The 25,804-nt window shown below is 35.7% G+C and overlaps 1 protein-coding gene across 1 annotated transcript in view; it reads left to right on the forward strand.

Annotated features, from left to right (window-relative positions):
• The window catches only part of AGMO (alkylglycerol monooxygenase), a 376,559-nt gene that overhangs the window by 141,814 nt on the left and 208,941 nt on the right, over positions 1 to 25,804 (forward strand). The window contains exon 5 of the mRNA XM_067746237.1: positions 11,903 to 12,006. Within this exon, the coding sequence (XP_067602338.1) occupies positions 11,903 to 12,006 (104 nt within the window). The remainder of the gene's footprint in view (positions 1 to 11,902; positions 12,007 to 25,804) is intronic.

Here is a 25,804-nt window from a genome sequence, read left to right on the forward strand (position 1 = left end):
CATAGAAAAGAAAATACATTAGTGATCTACTATACAAAGATCATAGTAGGTGCTGTGGAAAGTACAACGATGGACAAATTAATTCCTCGAATTAAGAAGCTCATAAAATAGGGGAGGGTGCAAAATAGCAGAGTTATTTGTGACATTAGAGGCCAAGGAGTAATAAGAATTATACAATAATTGTACCTGGGAGGGCTGAATATGATTTCCTGAAGAAAATGACACATGCAGGTATTCTTGAAAGATGAAGGATATTTTGACAGGTCACACAAAGATGGGACCAGGAAAGTGTTGAGGGTGTTCAAGATGCCCAGAGAATGGAGGGTACATGAGAAAAAAAAAGAGGAAGATACATATTTTTTCATGTACTATTCATGTGTCACAAACTGTTACTCTTCCGATTTTATTTGTCATTTGAAAATGTAAAAACCATTCTTAGCTTGTTGGCTGTACAAAGCAGTTTGTGGGCTGGAGTTTGGCCTGTGATGTCAGTTTTCTGACCTGCACTAGATTGTGAGTGATATAAGGGCAGAGTATCTTACACATAGATATCACACAGTGAATATTTTCTGGTTGTACTGAGGCAATGAGGCCTTAATCCAGGACAGCAGGTATGAGATAGGAAAGGAAAAAATCAGGTGATTTTGTGGATTGATGGCAGTCAGTCGGGAAGTCTTGGTGGGGGCCCAAGGGAGGGAAAAGGACTGATCAAAGGTACAATAGTCATATTACAAGGTCAGAAACAGAAAGAAGGAGCATAGGCAGAAAACAATGAATTCATTTAACAAATAGCATTTGGATTTGAAGGTCATGTAGCAATGGAGTCATGGTTGGGGACTTTGGAGGTAGAATATGAAGTTTTGTCTATTAGAATAATGGGGGATATGGTCCTGCACAACCCCTTCCATCTCTCAGTGGCCAAAGAATATTCCAAGACCTCTTCCTCAAATAGTAGTGAGACTCGGTAGTCATTGATGGCCTCCCTTTTAAACCAGACATATATTCAGATTTCAGACATGCATTTACTTTGCAGGGAACAGAGGAAAGGGCAAAGTAACTCATCACAGTAACAAATAACGTTCAGTTCTATGACGTGTCAGCAAATGATAATAAGAGAGTGAGGGACAAATGTGTAGAACGAAATCGATCAGATGCAGATTGGTTCCTCAGAGGCCAGGGACAATGCCAACCTATGTCACAATGAGACCATTCACAAAGGATAGACTGACCTGTTCCAGTTGGGACATCCAGTGCTGATTCACTCTGGCACCTTCATTGGACACCATCGCATTTCTTGCAAATTCAGTAATCTTCCAAGCTTCTAACTCATTTGCTGTGAAGCAGTAAAAATTAGTTTCAGAACACAAAGGCAAATGGTAAGACCAATAGAAAGCCCTTATTATTGGCAAAGAGATCCTGGTAGGTTTTGTTGCTGTTGACAGGGGTAATCTGTATCCACTCAGGAGGCTTAATAGAGGAAGAATAAAGACAGATTGCAGCCACCTTCTAACTAGTGGTTTTAGTGCCATTTTTTCCTGCTTTCCTGTCTTTTCCTGACAATTCCTGGTTGTTTTGCTTTCCTGTTCACTTCCTTATGTTGCTCTCCTTTCAAACTTTGGAGGTTAATTTGTTCTTGGATTCTGTGACTTGTGGAGACAAATTATAGAAATCATTATTCCAAACATAATACAGCAGAAGTTCACTGGGTCTCACCACAGGCGAGCATGCTGCACAGAAGGAGTGCTTGCCAATCCTAGCTAACTCTATTGACATAAAGACAGTTCTTCTCCCACGATTTCTGCCCCCAGATTGTGCTAGTTAGGTCATTAGGAGTGCCAAATATATGTCATTAAATCCTCTGGATGGTTTCTTGCTTTTATTCTGTGTAAAGCATGTGGATTCCTTAGAATCTGAATATATTGGAAATCTCGTGATAAAATCACTAACAGCCCCCAAAACCTAAACCATGATATTACTGTGCTGTTGCTAACCAGGACCCACATGCACTAGAATTTGGTTTTATTAAATGGGTAATAAAGAGACATAAAAATTGTCAAATTCATAATTGTTTTAAAATGTAATACTGATAACTTTTATTTCAAAGAATTCGTATTTAATTCTGCCAACTTCTGCAGAGAGGGATAGTTTTCCTATAAACACAGCTTATTTTCCACATGGTTGAAAGGTATGGGAATCTCCCTTAACCAAAAATCTCTCTTCACTAGTCTTGTATTTCTGGAAATGTCAGTATTCAAGCCACTTAATACTTCAGTTCAATAACACTTTTTCTATTGAGTGAGGAAGAGCTCCTTCCAACGGATTACCAAGGATATAATCAGTATTCTCTAGCAAATTACTTGGCCCATGGCCTAGGGCCGAGGTAATATTAATCTGAAGAGAAAGAAGAGAAATCTAGGTGAATATTTAGTCTTGGCAAGTATCAACGCCCAAAATGGCTAGGAGCAGAGGGATATAAATGGAGAATGATGGAGCTTAGAGAAGGAAGAGTGTGCATGACATCAAACTGTTATTCACAGCATTCTTTTCAGGCAGCCTATAACCTTCTAATAGAGTGGACAGTAAAGTCAAAAATTACCATTTTATTCTTAAGCTAGTAGACAACCAGTTTATCTCATGGGTTGGAAGTGTTGCAGAGATTATATGGACTGACAACCTACAATAAAGCTTAGTCTACTCAGAGATGGAGTAGACTGCAAAGTAGAACTCTCTCTACTTTCATGTGTAAATGCACTACTGTTTCTTTCTACTCTGTCTTTCGGTGGAGCCTTAAGCACCATACTTCGTATCTGTGTACCTAAATGTGGAATGTAATATGAAACTATGTGTATTTTATATCTGTCTGCCTTGAATATAAATACATAAACATGCATACACACAAATGTACGGTAAATATATGCGTGCGCCTATGTGTAAATTACATTGGAAATGTACCTCGTTTTCTTTTCTCTTCATAGATTCGCTTTCATCCTTCCCCTGTTTCAATTCTCAAAATATGTATATGAGCAATTTCCTCATATGGGTGAGCAATGTTTAGAAATCTTGGTTGTAAACTGGCTCTTAGGAACGAGGTGCACATTTTCAAAAAAGAAATGCACCCTTTTGAACTTAGGTTCTCAAATCTGCCTATATAAAGACATATAGTTCATCATAAAACTGAAAGAAAACTGTTCTATAGGACGTAATTACCATGTTCAGCAATATTTCAGGTGGGAACTGCTTTTAGCCTTTCAACTTGGGAAGCCAGGAGCATCTCTTTCTTTGCAGTGGGATGAGGAACCCCCTCTCACTTTCTGTTCCACCTGCCTGGCCTAGGCTGAAGGAAGTACACCTTTAATTTCAAGATATGGTTGGTTTTGTGTTTTCTGGTCTGGGACAAGGGCTCTAACCTGGAAGGTTAGTTGAAGATGGTGAAGTGTAGCGAGAGATTGGAAGTGAGAGACTTTGCAGGACTCATCCTAGTGCCCAGTATGAGTTCCTTTCTTTCAATCACTCCTCAAGGCCTGTCTGCTTCCCTTCCTATACCTAATACCTCTTGCCTATCATAGGAGCCTTTATTCCTGGCATTGTAATCTAACTCCCTGTGGAAGAGAGCGTGGTCCTATAGCTTCTCTCCTCTGCCAAGGAAAGCTCAGTTCTGCTAAAGTTTTCTAAAAGTTCTTACTCCTTGATCTGGCAAGGCAACAAGGAAAGTTTTCCTATTCTATATATATTTAGGTAGTAAAGGTAGAAATACGTTCATACATAACTAATAAAATGGTGGGTCTTTGGTGAGCAAAATTTAGATTCATCTGCATTGTGAGGAAAGTGAATAGTCAGGCTTGGGCTTTCCAGAGCAGGGTGGTGATGAAAGGAGAGGAGTATAAGAGCAGGAATAGTGTTGAGAAGACAATGGGGACTCTTGGAGGAGCATGGAAATGAGACTGGGGTATCAGATGCTACTAACAAGATATGCGACGTTTCTCTTTCCTTGACATTCCCAGCCCTGTTACACACACCTGCCCCAAGGCAAGGCAAGCCTTTCGTTAGAATGAAGTGAGGGGAGACTCAAGGTAGTAGAAGAAAGAGAGAGAGGAAACATCTGCAGGATATGTCCTGGATTCCCTATTGCCATCTCTTTGAAGCACTCATTTTGGAAGGCTAATGATAAGAAAATACGTTACTTTGAGCTATGCTAGTTGGAGGTTGCTTTTAGAAACACAGGTACCCAGTATGCTATGAAGTGATTTCCTCATAGAAGTCAGTCCATAGGAAACACTGAGTGATAGAGTACATAGATCTGTAATAAGGTCACTGATATTGGGGGGTTTTGCATCATATTCATATGTATTAAGAGCAAAAATTACTAGTGGGGAATAAGTTCACTGAGCGATAACAAATCCCAGTGACAGCACAATAGATTTATTTCTCATTCACATCCTGGTGAAATAACGGTCAGTGGGAGCTTTCTATTCTACCCTGGTAGCCAGATAGCCAAGATCCTTCTGTCTGGTTTCTTTGCATACCCTAAGGCCTCAGCGTCCTCCACTGAATATCCTGTCTGGCAGTTGGAGGGGAACAGAGAGAGTGCAAAGGATCACACCAGTTCTCTACCCCTTCCCGGGGTGACACACATTATTTATACTTACACTGCATCATTGAGAATCAGACACACAAACCCACTGAGGGGCAGTGGGGCTGGAAAATATGGTTTCTGCCAATGATAAAATTATTAATATGTAATAAGAAAAATAATCATTACTTATGCAAGTTATTAAATCTCATATATCCCTTTCCTCATTTATAAAATGGAAACTATACAAACATCTACCTCTAGTATAGTTCTAGATAATACATGAATTAATACATATAATGTGTTTAAAATATCCCCTAGAACATGATAAGCACTTTTGTGTGTTTACAATCATTGCTATTATTATTATTATTATTATCATTAATCAGTCTCATCTTTGAGTAAAGTCAAGGAGGAACTCATAGCATTTCTAACCATTAGGTAAGTAGGCAATGATCCAAATTTAAATTGTATGAGATATTGTAAAATCTCATTTCTAGAAAAGGTGGAGAATAGACATATAGAAAGACAGGTAGGGGAGGGGTCACTTAATCTGTCAGACAGAGTGAAGCTAATATCTTCTTATATTTCATGGAAGCCTTGGTTATAATAATCTTTCAAAAGTTGTTATGAAACAATGACTACAAAGTGATGCAGGACATGTATAATTTACACAGAATTATTTTTATTTTAAGGGATGTAAAAGTTTCCTGTATCAGCGAGTTCTTTCTATATCTTTCTTTTGCTTCTATTTAGTTGTAGGTTCTTTGAGGGATGTTTTTTGTTTGTTTGTTTGATTGATTGCATGCTTTTATCTATCAGAATATCCACAAAGATATACATAGTAGGGATTCAATAAATTAGTGCTAAATAAATCCTTATTTTTAAAAAAATACACAATTTAAATGAAATCTTTTCAAATATAATCTTAATTTTTAGACTTTCCTAAATGGATTTAAAATAGAATACAACTGAACTACCTATGGACGTGTCAAAATTCTGAAATTTTAAAATCACATTTTTCATTTTTAATGATAGTGGATATGGTAGGTGGAAATAACATTCTTTTATATCTTCAATTAATTTTAACATTTCATCCAAATAACAATAATAAGCATCATATTTTTTCTTGCTTTTGCATTGTATAGAAATGGAAGTTTTGATTGAAAAGATGATATACATTCTTAAGGATTTATTTTGCTTCATACTAAAAAGCTGTATCTTCTTTTATTTTTTGTTTAAATTTTGAGAGAATTTAAACATATGAATGGAGAACTAGTCTTTTAAAATTCTGCATGCTAGTTTTTAAAGACTTCCATGTGAACATAAATTTTAAAAAAATGTTAAAGTTGTGATTGCTAGAAAGATTAGAGAGACAGTTTAGTGTTTGTGACAATTTTAGAGCCATCATTTGTTACCTCCTCTAGAGAGATGATTTAATATCTACATGTTGCCAAATGTATAGATAAAAAGTGAAAATTTGGTCAGTCCTTCAGATGACTGGTTTCTATGATGCTGAATGTCTGGATATATGCAAAATGTTTTGAACAAAAATATGGAGGTCCAGCCAGTTTATCAATTTTATTCTCATTGATTTGATATTTTTAGATATATTTAGTCATTTATGTTTTGGTATTAAGTGGACAAAGGATAGATTAGAAAAAAATAATAAAGACTATCAATCTCTATTCACTGAATGAATTAGCAATATCATCAATTTTATCATCACTTTGATTTGTTGCTATAGGAAGTGAATGAAATTGTGATGACACAATTGATGATGTCATCATCAGTGCATTCAATGAGGGTATATTCTTTGTTATTTCACCAGCTATTAAATTTTCCATTTAGACTTGACTTTGGCAGTTCGAGTCTGTTACTAATATTTTGATTGCTTAGTTCAGTTACTTTTTTGAAATCATTTATCAGTCATGCTTATCTGTTGGAAAGAGATGGAACAAATTTTTAAAGGATACACTTATACCTGGTACTGATATTTTCAAATTCAGAGTGACAATTGTTTTCATTCAAAAATAGACTAGTTCAGTGTTTTGTAGCGTTAGATTTCCTGCAAAAGGCAGTAAGCAGTAGCTCCAATTCAAGAGATTTAGCACCATCATTTAATAATGTGTGTTGAGCTCCTTAATGTCCTTTACTTATTGGAAATTACCAAATACATGTCATCTGGGGCTCACAGAATAGTGGGTCCCAGTCACCTCCATTTCTGAAGGAGAAATAAAACTCCAAGAGGGGAATGAATGCATCAAATAAATCACTGTTGAAAGAGAGAGAGACAAAATTTTAAAAAGCTTTCTCTCCTTTAATGAAACTTTTTTCCCTCTCCCTTTTAATTTCATTTTTATTACTTATAAAATAAAGAATTTGAACTAAGTAACCTCATAAACTCCTTGCAGTTCTCATGTTCCATAGTTACCACACAATATGTTAAATGTTCCATCAAGTGTTACTAACATGCCTTTCTTGGTGCAAACACCAACATTTTGCAACTATGCCTGAACATTTTTTCCTTCATAACTCGAAGGTTTTCCAAATTATGAGTGAAGGCAACATCATCACCCCCAGGATGCCCCAAGACTTCCTGTCCACTACTGAAGATTAAATAGCTCTCATATAGCTGTAAAAATTCCTTGTAGACCTTGTTTGTGTCTCAGATTAACCTAAAGAATTATTTCTCTCCATTTCATAGGTGACAAGAAATGACAAAAGAGACTTATTTAGATATACTTTAGATGTATAGTACATATAGAATCTGTTAGCTTCTAAACTGCAAGTTTACTCTGCTTACAAATTTTCCTCATTCTGAAAAGTTTCTTGGAAGTAACCTCTGTTCTTATACACACTAAAAATATCTTTTAATGTAACTCTCGAGTATATAAATTGGATTTCATCAAAATTAAAACCCAGTGGTTTTAATTAGGTACTGTAAAAAAAATGAAAAGTCAAACCGCAGACTGGGAGGAAATATTTGTGTGCAGAATATATAAAGATATTTCAAAACTCAATAATAAGAAAACAACCCAATTAAATTGTGGGCACTAATTTTGAATAGACAAAGAAGACATATAAATGACAAATAAGCACATGGAGAGGTAATCATTGTCATTCGCTATTGCAGAGAAGCAAATTAAAATTTCAATGTGATAATAATACACACCTATTAGAATGTTATCATGTAAATAAATAAAATTAATAATGTCAAGTGCTGTCAGAGATGTGTAGCAAATTTAACTCTCGTATACTGCTGGTGGTAATGCAAAACGGCACGGTCAGTTTGGAAAACGTTTTGACAGTTTTTGGCAACCTAATGTAAACATCCCATACAGTTCAGTAATCTCACTCCTGAGTATGTGCCAAAGTGAAATGAAACTTATGTTCACATGAAAACTATACTAGAAAATTTATAGATGCTTTATTTGTAATTGCCAAATACTGGAAACACTTGAAATGTTCAACTACTAAGTGGATCAAAACAAAACAAAACAAAACAAAAACTGTGGTACATCCATACAAATGCAATACTACTCAGCAAAAAAGGGAACAAACTACTGAAAAACACAGCAAAATGGAGGAATCTGTGATGCATTATGCAAGTGAAAGAAACCAAATCAGTGGATACTAGGGACTGAGAATGAGGTCAAGGAGAATTGACCACAGTATTAATTTTCTACTGCTTCGTAACACATCCGTGGCTTCTCTCATGGCTTCTGTAGGTCAGAAATCAGTGCACAGCTTGGATCAGTGCTTCTGGCTCAAGATCTTTCATGAGGCTGTAGTTAAGCAGTTAAGCTGTCTGCTGGCTGTAGTGTTATCTGAAGACTCAAGTGGGGGTGGATCGGCTTCCAAACTCACTTACATGGTTGTTGTTGGGATTCAGTTTCTTGTGGAGTTTGGGTTGAGGAGCTTAGTTCCTTGCTAACTGGTTAACCTGAGGCCTCTCCTAGTCCCCTGTCATATGTGCTTCTCCAAAGGGCAGTTCACAACACAGCAGGTGACTTTGCTCAGACAGAGTATATGAGAGTACAAGAGAAAGCACCTAAGACATAAGCCACAGTCTTTTTATAACCTAATATCAGAAGTGACATGCCATAACCTTTGCCAAAATTACATTTACTAGAAGGGAGTCATAAAATCCAGCCCACACCCAAGGGGTGGGTTTATACAGGGGGTTGAACACCAGTAGGCAAGAATCACTGGGTGCCATCTTAGAGGCTGCCTCCTATAGGAATCCTCTGGGTCCCATGGATTCTTATTTCTCTCACATTCAAAACACTCACCTCTCCCAAGGTCCTAAACATTTCATCCCATTACATTATAAGTTCAAAGTCCAGAATCTCATCATCTGAATCTGGGAGCCATGGTAGAGTCAGCCTGCCATACACAAAGTGGAACAGGGAACTTTTAGGGGTGATCAACACTGTTCCATATCTTATCTTGATTGTGACAGTGATTACACAGTGGTGTTTGTTTGGCAAAAACTCATAGAACTAAATATCAAAAGGGATGGATTTCACTGTATGTAAGTTGTACCTTAATTTACCAAAAATAGAAACAAGGTAACAAACTCAAGAATATAACATACATACAAACACACATATTACATTAAATTTTGGCCAAACAAATTGAATGATTGGTCAATGTATTAATAAAATATATTTAAAGAAATCTATATTTTGGCACTGGAAAGTAGCATTATTATTTCTAATATAATTAAAAAACCATAATAACATATCATATGCTTAGAAAATCAATAATTTTTTCTTATAGAAGAAAATTATTATTGTTGACAACTTATAATTTTATTAATTTTTTTCACAGAAAGAAGTTTATTGTGATAATATCAATTTTTTCTCTTTAACATTTGGTTTTCTTCCTTAGAACAGACAACTCATCAATTCAAGTATTAGGGAAGATGAACATATATATAAATGTACTATTAACTTTTCCTCATTTACTAAAAAACTGTGGGGACAATTTTCTATAAAATGTATTTTTATAACCACTTTTGAAAATAATTTACTTCAAGTAAACTGAATATAGTCTGTGAAAAAAAACCTCTGTATTTCTTCTTGTTTTTCCCAATTCTGAAAAGTGACAGAGGTAAGGCAGTGGGATCCAGTTACTGCACCCTGTTTATACAGCTGTACTTCATTGAATGAAGGCTTGTGTTACACACAGTTTGTGATAGGAAGTAAATGCTTTTAAAACAACTATAGAGACAGGTCTTTAACCTCCACCCTCATGGATTCTTTGTTCCACCATTTAGCTTCTGTGGAGATTATAAGGAGGTAGTTCCAATGCATATTGTTACCCTCTAATTAAACCCCATCTGATTAGCTCATCCACTTGTGAACTCATAATATGGGTACATTATGACGAATTTTTTTAAACAAAAATCCTGAAAGGCCCAACAAAGTAGTGTTTTTATTTGTAATGAAGTTTTTATGTGACAGATTGTGAAATGTTCAATAATGTGTATGTTCTAAAGAGAAAATGGTGTTCAGATTACTTCAGATGTTCAATCTGTAAAAAGTTTTAAAAGATTTAGGAGATTCATCAAATTTATTACCTCTTAATAATATTCCACACAACATCTGAAGATTTCAAGTGCCTTGGGATTCTTTGTATTGCTCTTATTTTTATAGTTATATAGGCTAGTCAGTAAACCAGAGATTTAGGTTCTAGGTTATTTCAGAGATTATGCTTGGGAAGTTAGAGATCATTATGGTGAAGTAGTTCTCATTTGTGTAAGAACAATTTCCTTCATTGCTCGGGTAGAAATACAGGGTCATTACTAGGAACGATTAGAATGATTAAAGTATGAAACCAGTCAGGATCTAAGTTAGATATAAACTGATGGTTTGTGAAAATACTTGCCCCACTTGAAAATATATGACTTTAATAGAAATGACTTCTGATAGAGCTGTGTATTCATAATCCTGTTCATAATCTCATTCTCACAGAACTAAGTCTTTCTTATATCTCATTTGTTTACCAAAACTCTTTTGCACATTTTATTTGGTAACTCCCTACATAGATTGTCCACAGACCTTTCATTTCCTAAATGAATGGCCAAGAAGAAGTCCACCCAGAATGACTGTATCTATGTCTATATCTCCATTTATCCATGCTTTTCATTTTAAAAATTTCTAACAAATTGTTCTGCCATGTGCCATGTATTTTAACTATGAGTATATGGCAGCTGCAGAGACCAATAACTCAATATTTCCACTTTTAGGTTCACTGTTCAGTTCCCATGCATCCAAGCCTAAAAAATTTTAAATTTCTAATCTATACTGGCAGGGATACAATTATCACATCATATGGTTAATTCTATCTCGTGTATTTGTAGCAAAGGACAAAATATAACTTAGTTTAGCTAAGAGCATACTTTCTTTTACTAAAACAGAATATATGGCATTTTGATCTGTAATTCTGGTAGGAAATGAAAGATGAGGGCAGAATGAAAAATGTGGGCTTGTTTTCTTAAATTCCATATACATAGGTGGTTATTATAGTGGCACATTTGCTGTAGAAAAGGCAAGCAACTCTCCTTTAGGTATATATGAATCTCAAGACAGTACGAGGGCAATTTACATAATGTTCGGTGAAAATTAACAATTTGCATTTTCTTTTTTATTTTGAGGACAAACAGCAATTAGGTGGGACAATTTTAGAAATGGTATACTGTTTTGGTGAGGTATGGGAAGAACTGTATGTAACTATTAGTTATTAATATATATCTGTAAATAAAACTGAAACCTTAAATCTTAGGGCCAGATATTATTCTGCTTTGCCTCTTATTCCAATAGACAGATTTTGAAATTTCTTAAAAAGCCATTAGGGAAGAATATTATGAAATATTTCATTCCAAAATTTATACACCAATTTCTCCCATCAGAGTACTCTTCTTTAATTAGAAATATGTTATCACATGCTGAAAACTTATCACAATGCATTGACTGTATTTGTTACAACATTACCAGTTGGCTTTTATGATTTGTCACGTTGTAATATGTTAGGAAAGTGTAAGTTTGGAAGTCATTTCAGTTTCCTGAAGGCATTTAATTATATCATATACACTATACATATTTATTGGCTGTGTTTCAATTTTTTTATTTCTTTGTAATTTATACCATCTCTGCTTCCAAAAATGATTTGAGGCAGCTCATTTTAATTATAATTATATTGGCTAGGTTTTTCAGAGATGTTCGAGATTTTTCTTCCTCACTCAACAGAGCAGCATACATAACTGAAAATGAAAATTGCTTTGTTCTTATTGTCATGGCTCATTTCAAATTGTGTGTTTTGCAGAGGTTAATTTTATGTGGGCTGCACACCAAACACACCACAGTTCAGAAGACTATAACTTATCCACAGCGCTGAGACAGTCTGTCTTCCAACTGTACACTTCCTGGGTAAGTTTATGAAATTGAATAAAGGTGATAATATAATTTCATTTAGTCGCAACTGTTTCTGTTTCCTCCAAGTAAATGAATAGAAGCTGTTTTGCAAAAAATGCTTCTTTCTCCTCTGTAAGGCCAGACACTAAAGTGTTTCCTTCTCCTCTGTGAAGCCAGACACACATGAAGGAAGTGGTTTTTTCCAATGGTAGTCTTTTACTTGAGGCCCCAAAACTCACAGTGAGAAAGTGGCTGGCTGTTCTTTATTTACTGTCAACTGAGGAGTGTGACATATAGACAATGTACCTCAATTCAAATATATGTAAAAATTTCATTACAAACTTTTAAAAACAGTTTTTAAAAAATCAGTTCCCATTTCTGGATGCTTGAGTAAAATCTAATTAAATTCTTTGCTTTTTATCTATGTATTAGCATAGTTAATACAATGCTCAACAGAAAGTTTGGCTCTAAAGTATTTTAACATAAGGAAATGACAAGACTAATGAATACCAGAAATCGCCTCTAGTTCTAAGATTCTTCTCATTCTCTGGGCAAACCTGGTCCACTTGGTATCAGACCTCATCTGTGATTGTCCCTCTTTAGCTCTTCTGAGCTGTCTAAAGTACTGCTGCTAAAATGCACCTTGAGCTAGAAAGTCAGAGTTATCAATGTATAAGTGCATTCATCAGTAGCTGTTTACTAATGATAAATTATAATGATAATAATACAAATGTTCATCTGTATGGTTCTTAATAGTTTGCATGTATAATACTTCTATTAGATATGATTATTGAATATTTTCTATGTGCCGGACAATCATCTAAGACCTCTTTATGTATTAATTCATTTGTTTTTCATGACAACTTCAAGGCATAGGTACTAGTATAACTCTCATTTCAAAATGATAACTGAGTCCATAGTTTAGTCACAAAACTAGTAAAGGGAGGAGTAGAATTTGAACTCATTCAACCTGGCTGCAAAGATCTTAACCTCTACACTAAATTCTCTTCTATGTACCTCTGTATTGTTTTTCACTTATGTCATATCTTTTGATCCCTGCCCCCCGTGCTATGCTAGATCAAGTATTAACATTATCAGGTACCTGTAGGTCAATGAGGTTAATTACACAACCAGTAAGTGACAAAGTCCCATATTTGAAATCAGATTCTTCATAATCAATAGAAAGATGTACTGGCATGTGTTCTGACCCAAACAGGAGCATAGGCCATACAAATGGATAAGCCAGTGGTGGCACTAATACATTTGCTGCAAAGGATATTGAAGGAAATCCACCCCCTGCTCCCCACACCATACACCTATGTTACAGCTTATATTAATTTCCTAGGCCTGTTGTAACAAAGTACCACAACCTGGGTGGTTTAGAACAACAGAATTGTATTGTCTCACAGTTCTGGAGGCCAGAAGTTTGAAACCAGTGCTGGCAGGGTCATGGTCCCTCTGAAAACTCTAGGGGAGCAGCTGTTCAAGTCCTTTCTCCTAGCTTCTCGAATCTTCACTCCCCATGGGAGTCTGATCTTCACATGGGGGTCTCCCTGTGTCTGTGTTCAAATTTCTCTTTTTTTATAAGGACACTAGTCATGTTGAATTAGGAGCCCACCCTACTCCCTTATGACCACATCTTAACTAATCACATCTGCAATGATCCTATTTCCAAACAAGGTCACATTCTGAGGTATTAGGGAATAGGATTTCAACACATGAACTTTAGAGTGACATGATTCAATGTATAACACAGCTCTAAGCAATATACATGGAAAAGAAAGAAAGAAAGATAGATCGATAGATAGATAATTTCCCCCTCACATCTTCTATAGCCAGCTTGTGCTGGAACTTTAGAAGGTTAAAAGTAGAGGAACATACTACCTATTACACGCTGTATATACCTCAAGACTGGTCCAGTGAATGGAGGGAAGGACAGGCTCCTGACTGGGGAGGAGAATACTGTCCACCCTCCCTTCTTAAGGAATAGCTGCATTAATACAAATTGTTATTATCCTATACAAAATAGGCTGACTATATGACTGATTAAAATAATAATCTCAAAAATATTTATTCTCTCCTGATTTATATATTACTCTTTGCATAAGGATAACTCAAACCACCAGTAGTTACATTTTGGGGGAGAAAGTCTCCAAGGGATGTAGCTATGTTGGAAGTTGCTCCAGGTAAATCAGTGTCATTAATGAGTTAATTATCTGAGGAATGATCAAAGGAAAATTTTCTATCTGAGCATCAGAGATTTCAGAAGTAGAAGAAACCTGGGAGATACGATATTTAAATCATCTATTTTTAAAGCTACAAAGTGAATCTCAGGGGAGCCCACCCATCATCCAGTATTGAACATTGTTGGCTGGAACAGTCCAGACATCTTACTCCCATCTTTATCCTGGTCTAGCTTGTGTCCTTTCCCCTATTATATCAATGCATCCAAAGATACAGATTAGTGAAAACTGAAGTGAAATGCAGGTTCACACCTATTTATTGCCAGACTAAATTCCCTTTATAACCTCTTATCACTTTGCCAAAGACACAGAAAATATGCTGAATAAGTAAATGAGCATTGGGAACGCATTACAGCTTTTAATTTGGGGTGGAGATGGGGAGGAAGAGAGGATTTCCAGTATGGGACATGAAAGGTAGAGATTGTCAATCAGCCTGGATTCTTGGTTAATATTTGTAAGTGTGCCAGAAGATAACTTGGATGGTTTCAGGATCCGTGATGGTTGCCAGTCTGTGATAGCTCTTTCTAGACATTAAAATCAGAGTTGTCAGGTCTCTTCATTTTCTTTGCATCTTTTGTAAGATTCTTTTCATCGATACAGCTATATAAGGCATATAATTTGGTAGCTACTAAGGTAACAATGTATTTTAGAACAAATAATAAATGGGTCATGTCTTTGGAGAGAAAATTGTGAAATGAAAAGAAAAATTAAGCTCAGAGTGCTTTTCTTTGACATTACTATGAAAATTAGGGTGGCAGGCCTGTCATTTAAAGTAGTTAAAGATGAGAATTTATAGCCATACTTTTTGCATTTTTTAAATCCAGTTTTAGGTGATTTAACATTACTTATCCCCAAAGAGCTACAATTAGTGGAGTAACTTTTTTTCCCCAAATTATTGATTTTTTTTTATTGAAGTGTAGTCAATGTACAATATTATATGTTACAGGTATACAAAATAGTGATTCATAATTTTTAAAGGTTATACTTCATTTATAGTTATTATAAAATATTGGCTATGTTCCCTGTATTTGTTGGGGAAGCTAGTAAAGTAGTCGTGTTCAGGCTTCAGAGGCCACACTAGGCCTCTCTCTGACCTGACAATGACACTAAAGCCGGCTGCATGCCAAACTGCTGAGCTACACCCAGGCCAAAGGGGTGGCGCCAGCACACACTGTAAACCACTAGATAAGATAGAGAGTAAGTCCTGGGACTTCTTGCACCTTGAGGGTCTGGCCAGCCCCTGGGGATCAAGAACATTCCAAGACTTATGAGTTAAGACCAAGGCATTTATGACAATAACCAGAGCTGCAAGCTTGCACGTAGGTTGATTGTTATCAGCATGCGGCCTGGTGCTAAAAACTGGGCTCCTTCGAGTGGCAAACTGAAGTCTCACCTGTGGGGTGGATGCACCGCCTGGGACCCTTCCCAACTGGGACTCCAGCTTTCTGTTACTTGGGACTTCCCAGCTGCTATTTGAATCTGGATGTAGGTGTCGGACCAATCTGATGATATATACTCTGTTATGTCTCTCTAATACTTTTATTCATCCCCTTCTAATGCCTGTATATTGAAATTAAGTTAAATAATCTTCTATTAAAAAATTAATTAAGTCTGCTCAGTTGTGTGAGATGAGTGGTTATTTTGCCAGTGAATCCAACGAACCTTGAAACAGAAAGAAGGATTTCAGCAAAACAGTATTGTACAATATATACTTGTTTATTTTGTACAATTATAGTTTATACCTCTTAATCCCCTATCCCTATATTGCCCCTTTTGGTAGCACCTTTTTAAGTGAGGCTTATTCATTATAATTAATTATTATAATTAAATACATTAATATTAATTATAATAATTAAATATATGGTTTTGCTTGCTACTTCAGTCTTTTATTATACATCTTAATAATATAATGCCTTAAACATGATAGTCTCTCCACTTTGCAAATAATAAAATGTGTCTAGACTCATGAATATTATGTAATATATAATAGGGTCAAGGTTAACATCTCATTTTCTTCCAACTTCATAAATAAAATATCTGAATGCTACAGCTTTATATTCAAAACATAGTTATAGAAGTGCTCAAAAAATAAAAGAATGGGATAAGTCAAAGGGTTACAGGAGCCAATTTGAAAGAGCTCCCAATGGCCAAAATGTGGAACAATTTGAACAACAAAATATATAACATAGTGTGAAGTTATAATCCAAAGTATAAAATAAATATCTTTGAAATCAGTCCACATTGACATAGATAAATGATTAAATACATAAATAAATAGGAACAAATAAATGGGAAACGAAATCCCCTAAAGAATTTCAAGAGAATTTCAAATTATATATGTAGATACTGCCCCCATCCAGGAAATGGAGGTTAATACCTCCTTTACCATTGCCCTTTGAGTGTGGACTCTAATAACTCCTTCACAAAGAATAGAGTATGGAAAGGGACAAAGGGTGGGGTGGAAGTGGAAGTTTAACTTTAGATTGAAGAAACTTAGCAAACACAATAAATCGCGGGTCAAAGTTTACATCATCAGGTTGTATTGGTAGCAGGTACCCTTTGATAAGATGTGATAAAATTATGCTGTTTGTATGTACCCTATGACTAGATACATGGGAATGGACCTTCACCCCTGTGGTCTTTGTCACCAAAACCCATAACCCCAGTTTAACCATAAGAAAAGACATGTGTCAAACCCAAATTGAGTGACATTCTACAAAATACCTAACCAGTACTCGAAAGTGTAAAGGTTATGAAACACAGAGAATGTCTGAGAAACTGTCACAGATCAGAGGAGACTATAAGATACAAAACTAAATGTAATGTTTTATCCTAGATGGATCCTAAAGCAGGAAAAGAATATTAGGGGGGAAGAAAAACAGAACTAATGAAATCTAAATAAGGTGTAGAGTTTAGTGGAGTTTAGTTAAAAGTAATGTACTGGGCTTCCCTGGTGGCACAGTGGTTGAGAGTCCGCCTGCCGATGCAGGGGACACGGGTTCGTACCCTGGTCCGGGAGGATCCCACATGCCGCGGAGCGGCTGGGCCCGTGAGCCATGGCCACTGAGCCTGCGCGTCCGGAGCCTGTGCTCCGCAACGGGAGAGGCCACAACAGTGAGAGGCCCGCGTACCGCAAAAAAAAAAAAAAAAAAAAAAAAAAAAAAAGTAATGTACCACTGTCACTTCCTTAGTTGTTTCAATGCAGCTTAGTAATATGTTAACAATACAGAGTCTGGGGGTAGCAGGGGAGGTAATGTGGCAACTTCCTATATTATCTTTGCAACCCTTTTGCAAGTATAAATCTATTATAAAATAAATAGTTCATTAAAAGATAGAGCTACATGTCCATACCTGCATTTTCAAACTCAGAGCCACTGTAGATCATATACCAACTCTAGAAAAAAACAACTTAGATCTAGCCATTAGCAATAGACATTGATTCCTGGAACCCCCTAGAGTATCATAAAGAACAATGATTCAGCCATGCAGTTGTTAAACTGGCTGTTGTTCTAAAGTAGCTATGTTTCCATTCTTAATGTCTCAATCCAACACTCATTTTCCAAAATGTCAGCTCTGAACAAGCTAAACTCCTTCATTGCTGTTAGAAAGGAACCTCATAGAGTCCTTATCACAGGCAGAGCTGGTCTAAACCTGATCCAACCTGTTTCCAATCTCATCTTCCACCCTCCCCCGTTGTCACCCCATCCAGTTTAACAATTAATTTTCAATTCTCTAAATCTGCCATGACACAATGCCTTGATATTTTATTGAACATACAGTTATCTCTGCCTAGAAAGTTATTTATGCTTTACCTCTGATTGTTATATCCTTCAAGATTCATTTCTCTTTTACAGCCACCTTCCTAACTTCCCCAGGTCACTTTTTTTTTTTCTTTCTGTCCTCCCATAAAGCCTTGCATATTCTATTATAATACTTATTTGCATTGTTGTCTTTCACACCAGCATGTAAACTTTGAAGGAAATGAACCTACTTCTATTTTTTCACTGTTACATACTTAGCATGTATAAAGTGCCTCATGCAGTCAGTGCTTAATAAATGCACATAACATGAATGAATGAAACAAAAAGTTTAATAGTTGTCAAAGAAATTATTTTTCTAAGTTACCTAGGGTAAGACCAGTGTGTGAAATAATTTAAATCTGTCAGTCATTTAAATGTTTATGATCTAACAGATCCTCAAAAAATTAGAGCACAGCGTGAGTAACTTAATTATTTTTTGGAATAAAATATATTTTAACATATTTGCATGACATATGAAGCTATTGAATGGGAAATAGTACACTATCTACATTTCAGTAGGTGAGTATTTCTTTTAAAAGCAGTAAAAAATGATAAACAGTTAGTTTAAATGACTGGGTTATGTAATTTTTTTTAGCTCTGTAGTATCTGTCAGAGGTACTTGTTTTTTAGGTTGGTATTATCAGTATTACAAGAATTAGTAAAATATGTTTAGAGCATATTAGCAATCTAAAAATAAGTAAATTTTAACCAGTATCAGAGGAAAGACATACAGTTAAAATACCAATTTGTGAAAACCTTTATATCTATAAGTTAGGGAATATGTAAATGTATGATGATATTATTTTTGAGCATAATAATTTCAAAATACATATTAATTTCATTGAGGAAACAGTAGAGAACAACTCACTTGGAAGAAAGAAGTCTGGGTTCCAGCCTTAGATCAGTTATTAGCTAGATTTGCCACACTGAACCAATTAAGTAATGTTTGAATCTCAGTGATTTTGAACATGAAATTAGGCATTAATATTTGCTCTGCCTTCTCATATTGTTATTGGAAGATCACCTTAAATAATGTGTGTAAATTCTTTAAATTCTTTGAACTATATGAAGTATGATTCACATGTATAATATTGTTTTTATATTACACATAAAACCGCAGAGGAACTTTTAGTGAAATCTCAGATCTTTTTATTATGACACACTCTCTGCCAAACTACATAAGCAAAGACTATTTTTCAATATATGGGAGTTGGAGTTATATAAAGATAAATGCAAACAAATAAAGACACAAAAAACTAACAACTTTGATGTAATGCAGTCAAATGCAGTGGGGATAAAATTCTCACAACTCTTATGTCACAGAAGGAAAAGATGCCTTGAGCCTCCCATGAAGTAAAAAAAAACAAAACTTCTCTCAGGACCTTGCCTCAGAACTCCAAGGTATCCCTTCACCACCCTCAACCTCCATTCAAGGACATTAGTAAGACAAAGTTTATGTTCATACATTAAATAAAAGAAGCACTTTGCCAGTTTGTGTGTTGACCAGTTTTAGATCCTTGATTCTAGCACAGATCAGCAAAATGGAACTATTCTGGGGCTTACCAAGCCATTTTGAAATTTGGTAAAAATAAAATTTTCCCCTGATTTTTGATATTTTTCTTTACAGAAATCTGATAGTCACTTGTAGTCCTTATAATGAAAGATAAATAAGGGTATCATAGTGAAGACCTCTACATAAAACAGCATTATCTTATTGGCCTTTAAAAAAAATGTTCAAGTGGCTAAAACACTCCCTTTACATGTTATTTTTCTTGTTTTGAGAAACGCATCCACTCCTGTTTTTTTCTATATACACTTTTGACTGACAGAGGTCTTCATGGTGGCAGAGGTTGGGGATATGAAGAGAAGTAAGACATGAGCTTTTGTTCTTAAGGTGATTGCTTTCCTTGGAGGGATTCAATCAAGTCTACAGCCATTGTAATACAAATTGTTAAGGATTTAGAGAGAGATGTCTGCTCTGAGAACCAAGGAGGGTCAAGTGAAGCACCACAGAAGAAACGAGGCTTGAGCCCAATCTGTAAGAAGAAAAAAATTTTGCCATGAATATGGTTATAAGTGGAACATTATGTAGAAGGAGAATGTCTGTGAAAACACGAAATTATGAACAAATATGATAAACGTAGGGAATGGCAAGTAACATGTATGGTATGCGTATTATTTTCTTAGAACTGCCCTAACAAAGTACCAAAAACTGTGACTTAGAACACCTGAAGTGCATTGTCTCACAGTTCTGGAGGCTAGAAATCTAAGATCAAGGTATCGGCAGGATTGGTTCCTTCTGAGGGCTGTGAGGAAGCATCAGATCCACAGCTTCTTGTGGTTTGCTGGCAGTTTTTGGTGTTCCTAGTGTTGTAGATGTATCACTCCGATTGCTGCCTCCCTCTTCACTGAAGTTCCTCCTGGGTTCATGTCTGTCTTTGTGTCCAAATCTTCCCTTTTTAGGGGACATAATTCAACCCATCACGGTATGAGTATGGCTAGAATACAGGATGTATAAGAAGGCGGAATGGGGAAAAGGGGAAATGGCTAAGAGCACAGAAATGGGAACAGAAGGGTGGGCCCAGATTTCTTAAAGAAGACTTTCTAAGTGGAAACACAAGCACTTTCTCCAAACATCACAATTTAAGTAGATGTGTTTTAAGGATGGAGATGGGTACTCTACCTGCAATCAGAGGAATTGGATGTCTGTCATTGCTAATCACAGACTTAAGGAATTATTCAATCTTTAGTTTCTCAATTCTCAAGGAAAATGTCTGTAAAGTATTACAGAAATAAACAAGAATAATAGAAATGCAGCTATTAGGTTAAACTACTTTATTAAAATAAAGTAGACATGAATCTGGAGCTCAAAAGATTTTTTAAAAAATATTTCTTTCAAAGTAATTATACCCTTGAGCTTCAACCATTTTGCTTACAGCTTATTCATGGACAGCTCTCCTCTGTCAACCCCTGCTTTTTCTCCCAACTTGTCATTCCTCGTGGCTTTCCTTCCTACTTCATCTAACCTAAGATGCTTAATGCCCATGATGCTAGCAAGTACAGGCTACCTCCTTCTGCTACATCTGCCCTTAAGTCCCCAAGCCTTGCTTGAATCTGGTCACTCACCTGCTTCACTGCCACACCCAGCTTGCTGAGCGCCATGGGTGTCCTCCATCACCAGCTGGGAGTTTGGTGCCCCTCCACGAATGGCTTCGAAACCCAAATGAGCTGTCAGTGCTGCTAACCAAGCCATAAACATGAGCCTCTCCCCTACCTGGGAGAAGGCTTTCTAAAATTCCTCAGTCTCCTCAAGATCTTTCCACTGCTGCCCCTGTTTGTCAGCCAATAAATGAATTTAAAACTTCACAGAGAAATTAGTTTTTCTGGTTTTCCCTCTCTATATTTCTGTTCAGATATTTTCATTAAGATTTGTGAATTCACAGGTACATATACTTAAAAAAATATTTTTCATTTAATTTAATTAAAAACATTTTATATTATATTGGAGTATAGTTGATTAACAATGTTGTGTTTGTTTCAGGCATACAGCAAAGTGATTCAGTTATACATATACATGTATCTATTCTTTTTCAAGTTCTTTTCCCATTTAGGTTCATAGATAACCAACAAGGACCTACTGCATATCCTTTACCTCTAGTTTTGCAGAAAATGTTCACCTCTCTTCAGTAGGTCTAATCCTTAGATTGGTGACATTGGTCCTACTGTGTTCCTCTGTTGGACTTTGTCCTGTCAATGACTCCTGGCATTTGTCCCTCTTCCTCTCAACTGGATCCTTCTGAATATACCATAAATATATTCATGTCTCTCACATTAAAACACACACACACACACACACACACACACACACACACACACACACACACAATATCTCCTCCCTCATCGATATGTTCTATTCAAGAAATACCTCCAGCTCTCTCCTTCCTTGTTCTTGGAGAAAGAGAGAAGTAAATCAAACCTACCTCTGTTTCATCACCTCCTTTGAATGATTCTTCAACTTACTGAGGTTTACATTCCAGGCCTACTGCTCCACTGATCCATAGCTGCAAATCCAGTGTCGTTTTTTAGTTCAGTTGATATTTTCGGGACGTATTTGCTTCCTCAACAGCTTTCTTGGAATATTCCTCAAGGGCTTCAACACAGTATACCCTAAGATGAACTTAATAAATCTACTCTTCCTCCTGTTCATCATCTTGGTGAACAACATCACCCTTCACACAAGCCAGGTATCTGGGTGTCTTCTAATTCTCCTCTGTTTCTCTCATTTCCTATGTTTAAATAGTTACCAAATTCATTGGTCTCTTGTATATATTCTGCCTCTCCATTCCCATGGCTGCTGCTGTGGTGAATGTGCATGATTTTTCACTGGGCTATACAAATAGGATTTCATACCACTTTTATATTTCTTACAAGCTTAAAAATCACATGTTAACTACTCCCTCCTGGCCTAGGATAAATCCAATCTCCTTAGAATGGCATTAAAGTGCTCCCTCTCTGGTTTGACCAATGCCTAAATTATCTTTTGTTTTTGTTTGGCTGTGGTGAGCCACAGATTCCCCAGAGCCTTCCTGATGAAAGCTATAGATTGTTTCTTTAGAAAATCACACATTTCCCCCATACATACAAGTTCACACTTTATTATAGTCCTATCCAGGGGGTTCACAGACTCCTTAAGATCTATCCATGAATTCCATGGTTCCCCCCAATCTCTTGCCCTTTCTCTAATGGCTTCTGCAGTGCCAGAATACTCACGGTTCCCCCTCAAGGCCATGTTGCTTTTTCCTTCATGATGCTTCCTCATACCACCCCTGCCTGCCCCATTTACTTGATGAACAGAATAAAACCCACTCATCTCCTCCCCATTAGCCTAAGGTCACCTCTAGACCTATCTTTATTCTCTCCTCACACATACAGATTTGTGTTGTTTCTCTCCTTCATGACCCTATTATATATGACCTCTATCAAAAGATAATAAAATAACCTAAGGTAGATAGTGTAATTTAAGGCAAAAGAGCCTTGGAGTCAGAATAACATGGGTTTGAATGCACGGTAGAAATGGATATATTCGGGAAACAGTATAATATCCTCTGGCCCAGGTACTAAGAGTTTAAGTTTGAGGAAGGAGAAATTTCTTCTGACAAATTAGTACCATCTGAAGCTTTATGATGGAAGTGGCATTTAAACCAATTTTTAAAACTGTGTAGGATTTGGAAGTAGAGAAGAAGATAAGAATTCTCAGAACTAGTTGACATTTACTAAGCTGATTTCAATTTTAGAAATTGGAACCTTAATTGTATCATTAGACTCTTTTTATAGTATTATATTAATCACAACAAATTAATTTTAATATGATTCATGTGACTTACTCCCTGACATATATGTTTATTTCTTATTAGAAATGTTATTTTTTGTAATTTATGTTGAGTTCATTTTTCTAATTGTAAGTTCATCATTATATTTACTGATTTGTAAGATTTGAGACATTGTTTCATCAATTTTTAAAAATTGAAGTATAGTTGATTTATAATGTTTCAGGTGTATAGCAAAGTGATTCAGTTAAATATACATATGTGTATATATACATATGAGTATATATATATATATATATATCTCCACATATATAGATACTTTTCCACATTCTTCCCCATTATAGGTTATTACAAGATATCGAATATAGTTCCCTGTGCTAAAGTAGATCCTTGTTGTTTATCTAATTTATATATAGTAGTGTGTATCTGTTAATCCCAATATCCCAATTTATCCAAACCCCCTCCCCCCTTTCCCTTTGGTAATTATGTTTTTTCCATGCCTATGAGTCGATTTCTGTTTTGTAAATAAATTCATTTGTATCACATTTTTTGTTCCACATATAAGTGATATCATATGATATTTATCTTTCTCTGTCTGATTTACTTCACTTAGTATGATAATCTCTAGTTCCATCCATGTTGCTGCCAATGGCATTATTTCATTCTTTTTTAATGGCTGAGTAATATTGCATTGTATCAAGATACCACATCTTCTTTATCCATTCATCTGTCGATGGACATTTAGGTTGCTTCCATGTCTTGGCTATTGTAAATAGTGCTGCTGTGAACATTGAGGTGTATGGATCTTTCAAATTAGAGTTCTCTTCAGCTGTATGCCCAGGAGTGGGATTGCCGGATCATATGGTAACTCTATTTTTACTTTTTAAGGAACCTCCATACTGTTCTCCACAGTGGCTGCACCACTTTACATTCCCACCAACAGAGTAGGAGGGTTCCCTTTTCTCCACACCCTCTCCAGCACTGATTATTTTTAGAGTTTTTTATGATGGTCATTCTAAGCGGTGTGAGGCCGTACCTCATTGTAGTTTTGATTTGCATTTCTCTAATAATTAGCAATGTTGAGCATCTTTTCAGGTGCCTGTTGGCCATCTGGATGTCTTCTTTGGAGAAATGTCTGTTCCTTCCCATTTTTTGATTTGATTTTTTTTCGACATTGAGCTGTTTGTATATTTTTGAAATTAAGCCCTTGGCAGTAGCATCATTTGCAAATATTTTCTTCCATTCCATATGTTATCTTTTTGTTTATGGTTTCCTTTGCTCTGCAAAAGCTTTTGAGTTTAATTAGGTCCCATTGTTTATTTTTGCTTTTGTTTCCATTACTCTAGGAGATGTATTCAAAAAAATATTGCTGCAATTTATGTCAAAGAGTGTTCTGCCTATGTTTTCCTCTAGGAATTTTATAGTATCAAGTCTTACATTTGGGTCATTAATCCATTTGAAGATTATTTTTGTATATGGTGTTAGAAAATGTTCTAATTTTATTCTTTTACATGTAGCTGTCCAGTTTTCCCAGTACCAGTTATTGAAGAGACTGTCTTTTCTCCATTATATATTCTTGCCTTCTTTGTCATAGATTAATTGACTGTAAGTGTGTGGGTTTATTTCTGGACTTTCTAACCTGTTCCATTGATCTATGTGTTTGGTTTTGTGCCAGTACCATACCATTTTGATTACTGTTGTTTTGTAGTATAGTCTGAAGTCAGGCAGCATGGTTCCTCCAGGTCCGTTCTTCTTTATCAAGCTTGTTTTGGCTATTTGGGGTCTTTTGTGCTTCCATGCAAATTTAAAAACTTTTTGTTCCAGTTTTGTGAAAAATACCATTCATAATTTGATAAAGATTGCATTGAATCTGTATATTGCCTTGGGTAATATGGTCATATTAGAATACTGATTCTTCCAATTCAACAACATGGTTCATCAAATACGTTTTTAGGAAATCTTATGGGAAATTCCTTAAGAAAGTGTTCTATGGGCTAACAGGCTTGTGGTTTGTACTAGCATGATAAAGTCTCTGAGAATTTCTATGGTAAGGAAAGTTCACTTGCCTTACTCAACTCTTCACAGTTTATCTGATGATAGAACACCCTTTTCCATAATAGCTATTGTTATCTCAAAGGACTATTTCTTCACACTTTGAGGAATTATAATGAACTATAAATAGTCATCTTGTATGAACTCTTTTTCTAGAGAGAACTATTTATTAAGCATCAAGATAAGTTTGGTCTATATTTTTATTTACATCTCAAAGTTTCCAAAATATTCCTTAACTTAAAATACTTAAATCATTGGTCATATATGTGTTTCAAATATTTTTTTCACTTATTGTAAGAGAACTATATTAATATATTCTCAAATCAAATCACAATATTAGAGATTTTTTGGAACTAAAAAGATGGCTAGATTTCAGATGGTCTTCTCCTTC

This window comes from Pseudorca crassidens, chromosome 8 (assembly GCF_039906515.1).
Source record: "Pseudorca crassidens isolate mPseCra1 chromosome 8, mPseCra1.hap1, whole genome shotgun sequence".
NCBI classification, from domain to species: domain Eukaryota; kingdom Metazoa; phylum Chordata; class Mammalia; order Artiodactyla; family Delphinidae; genus Pseudorca; species Pseudorca crassidens.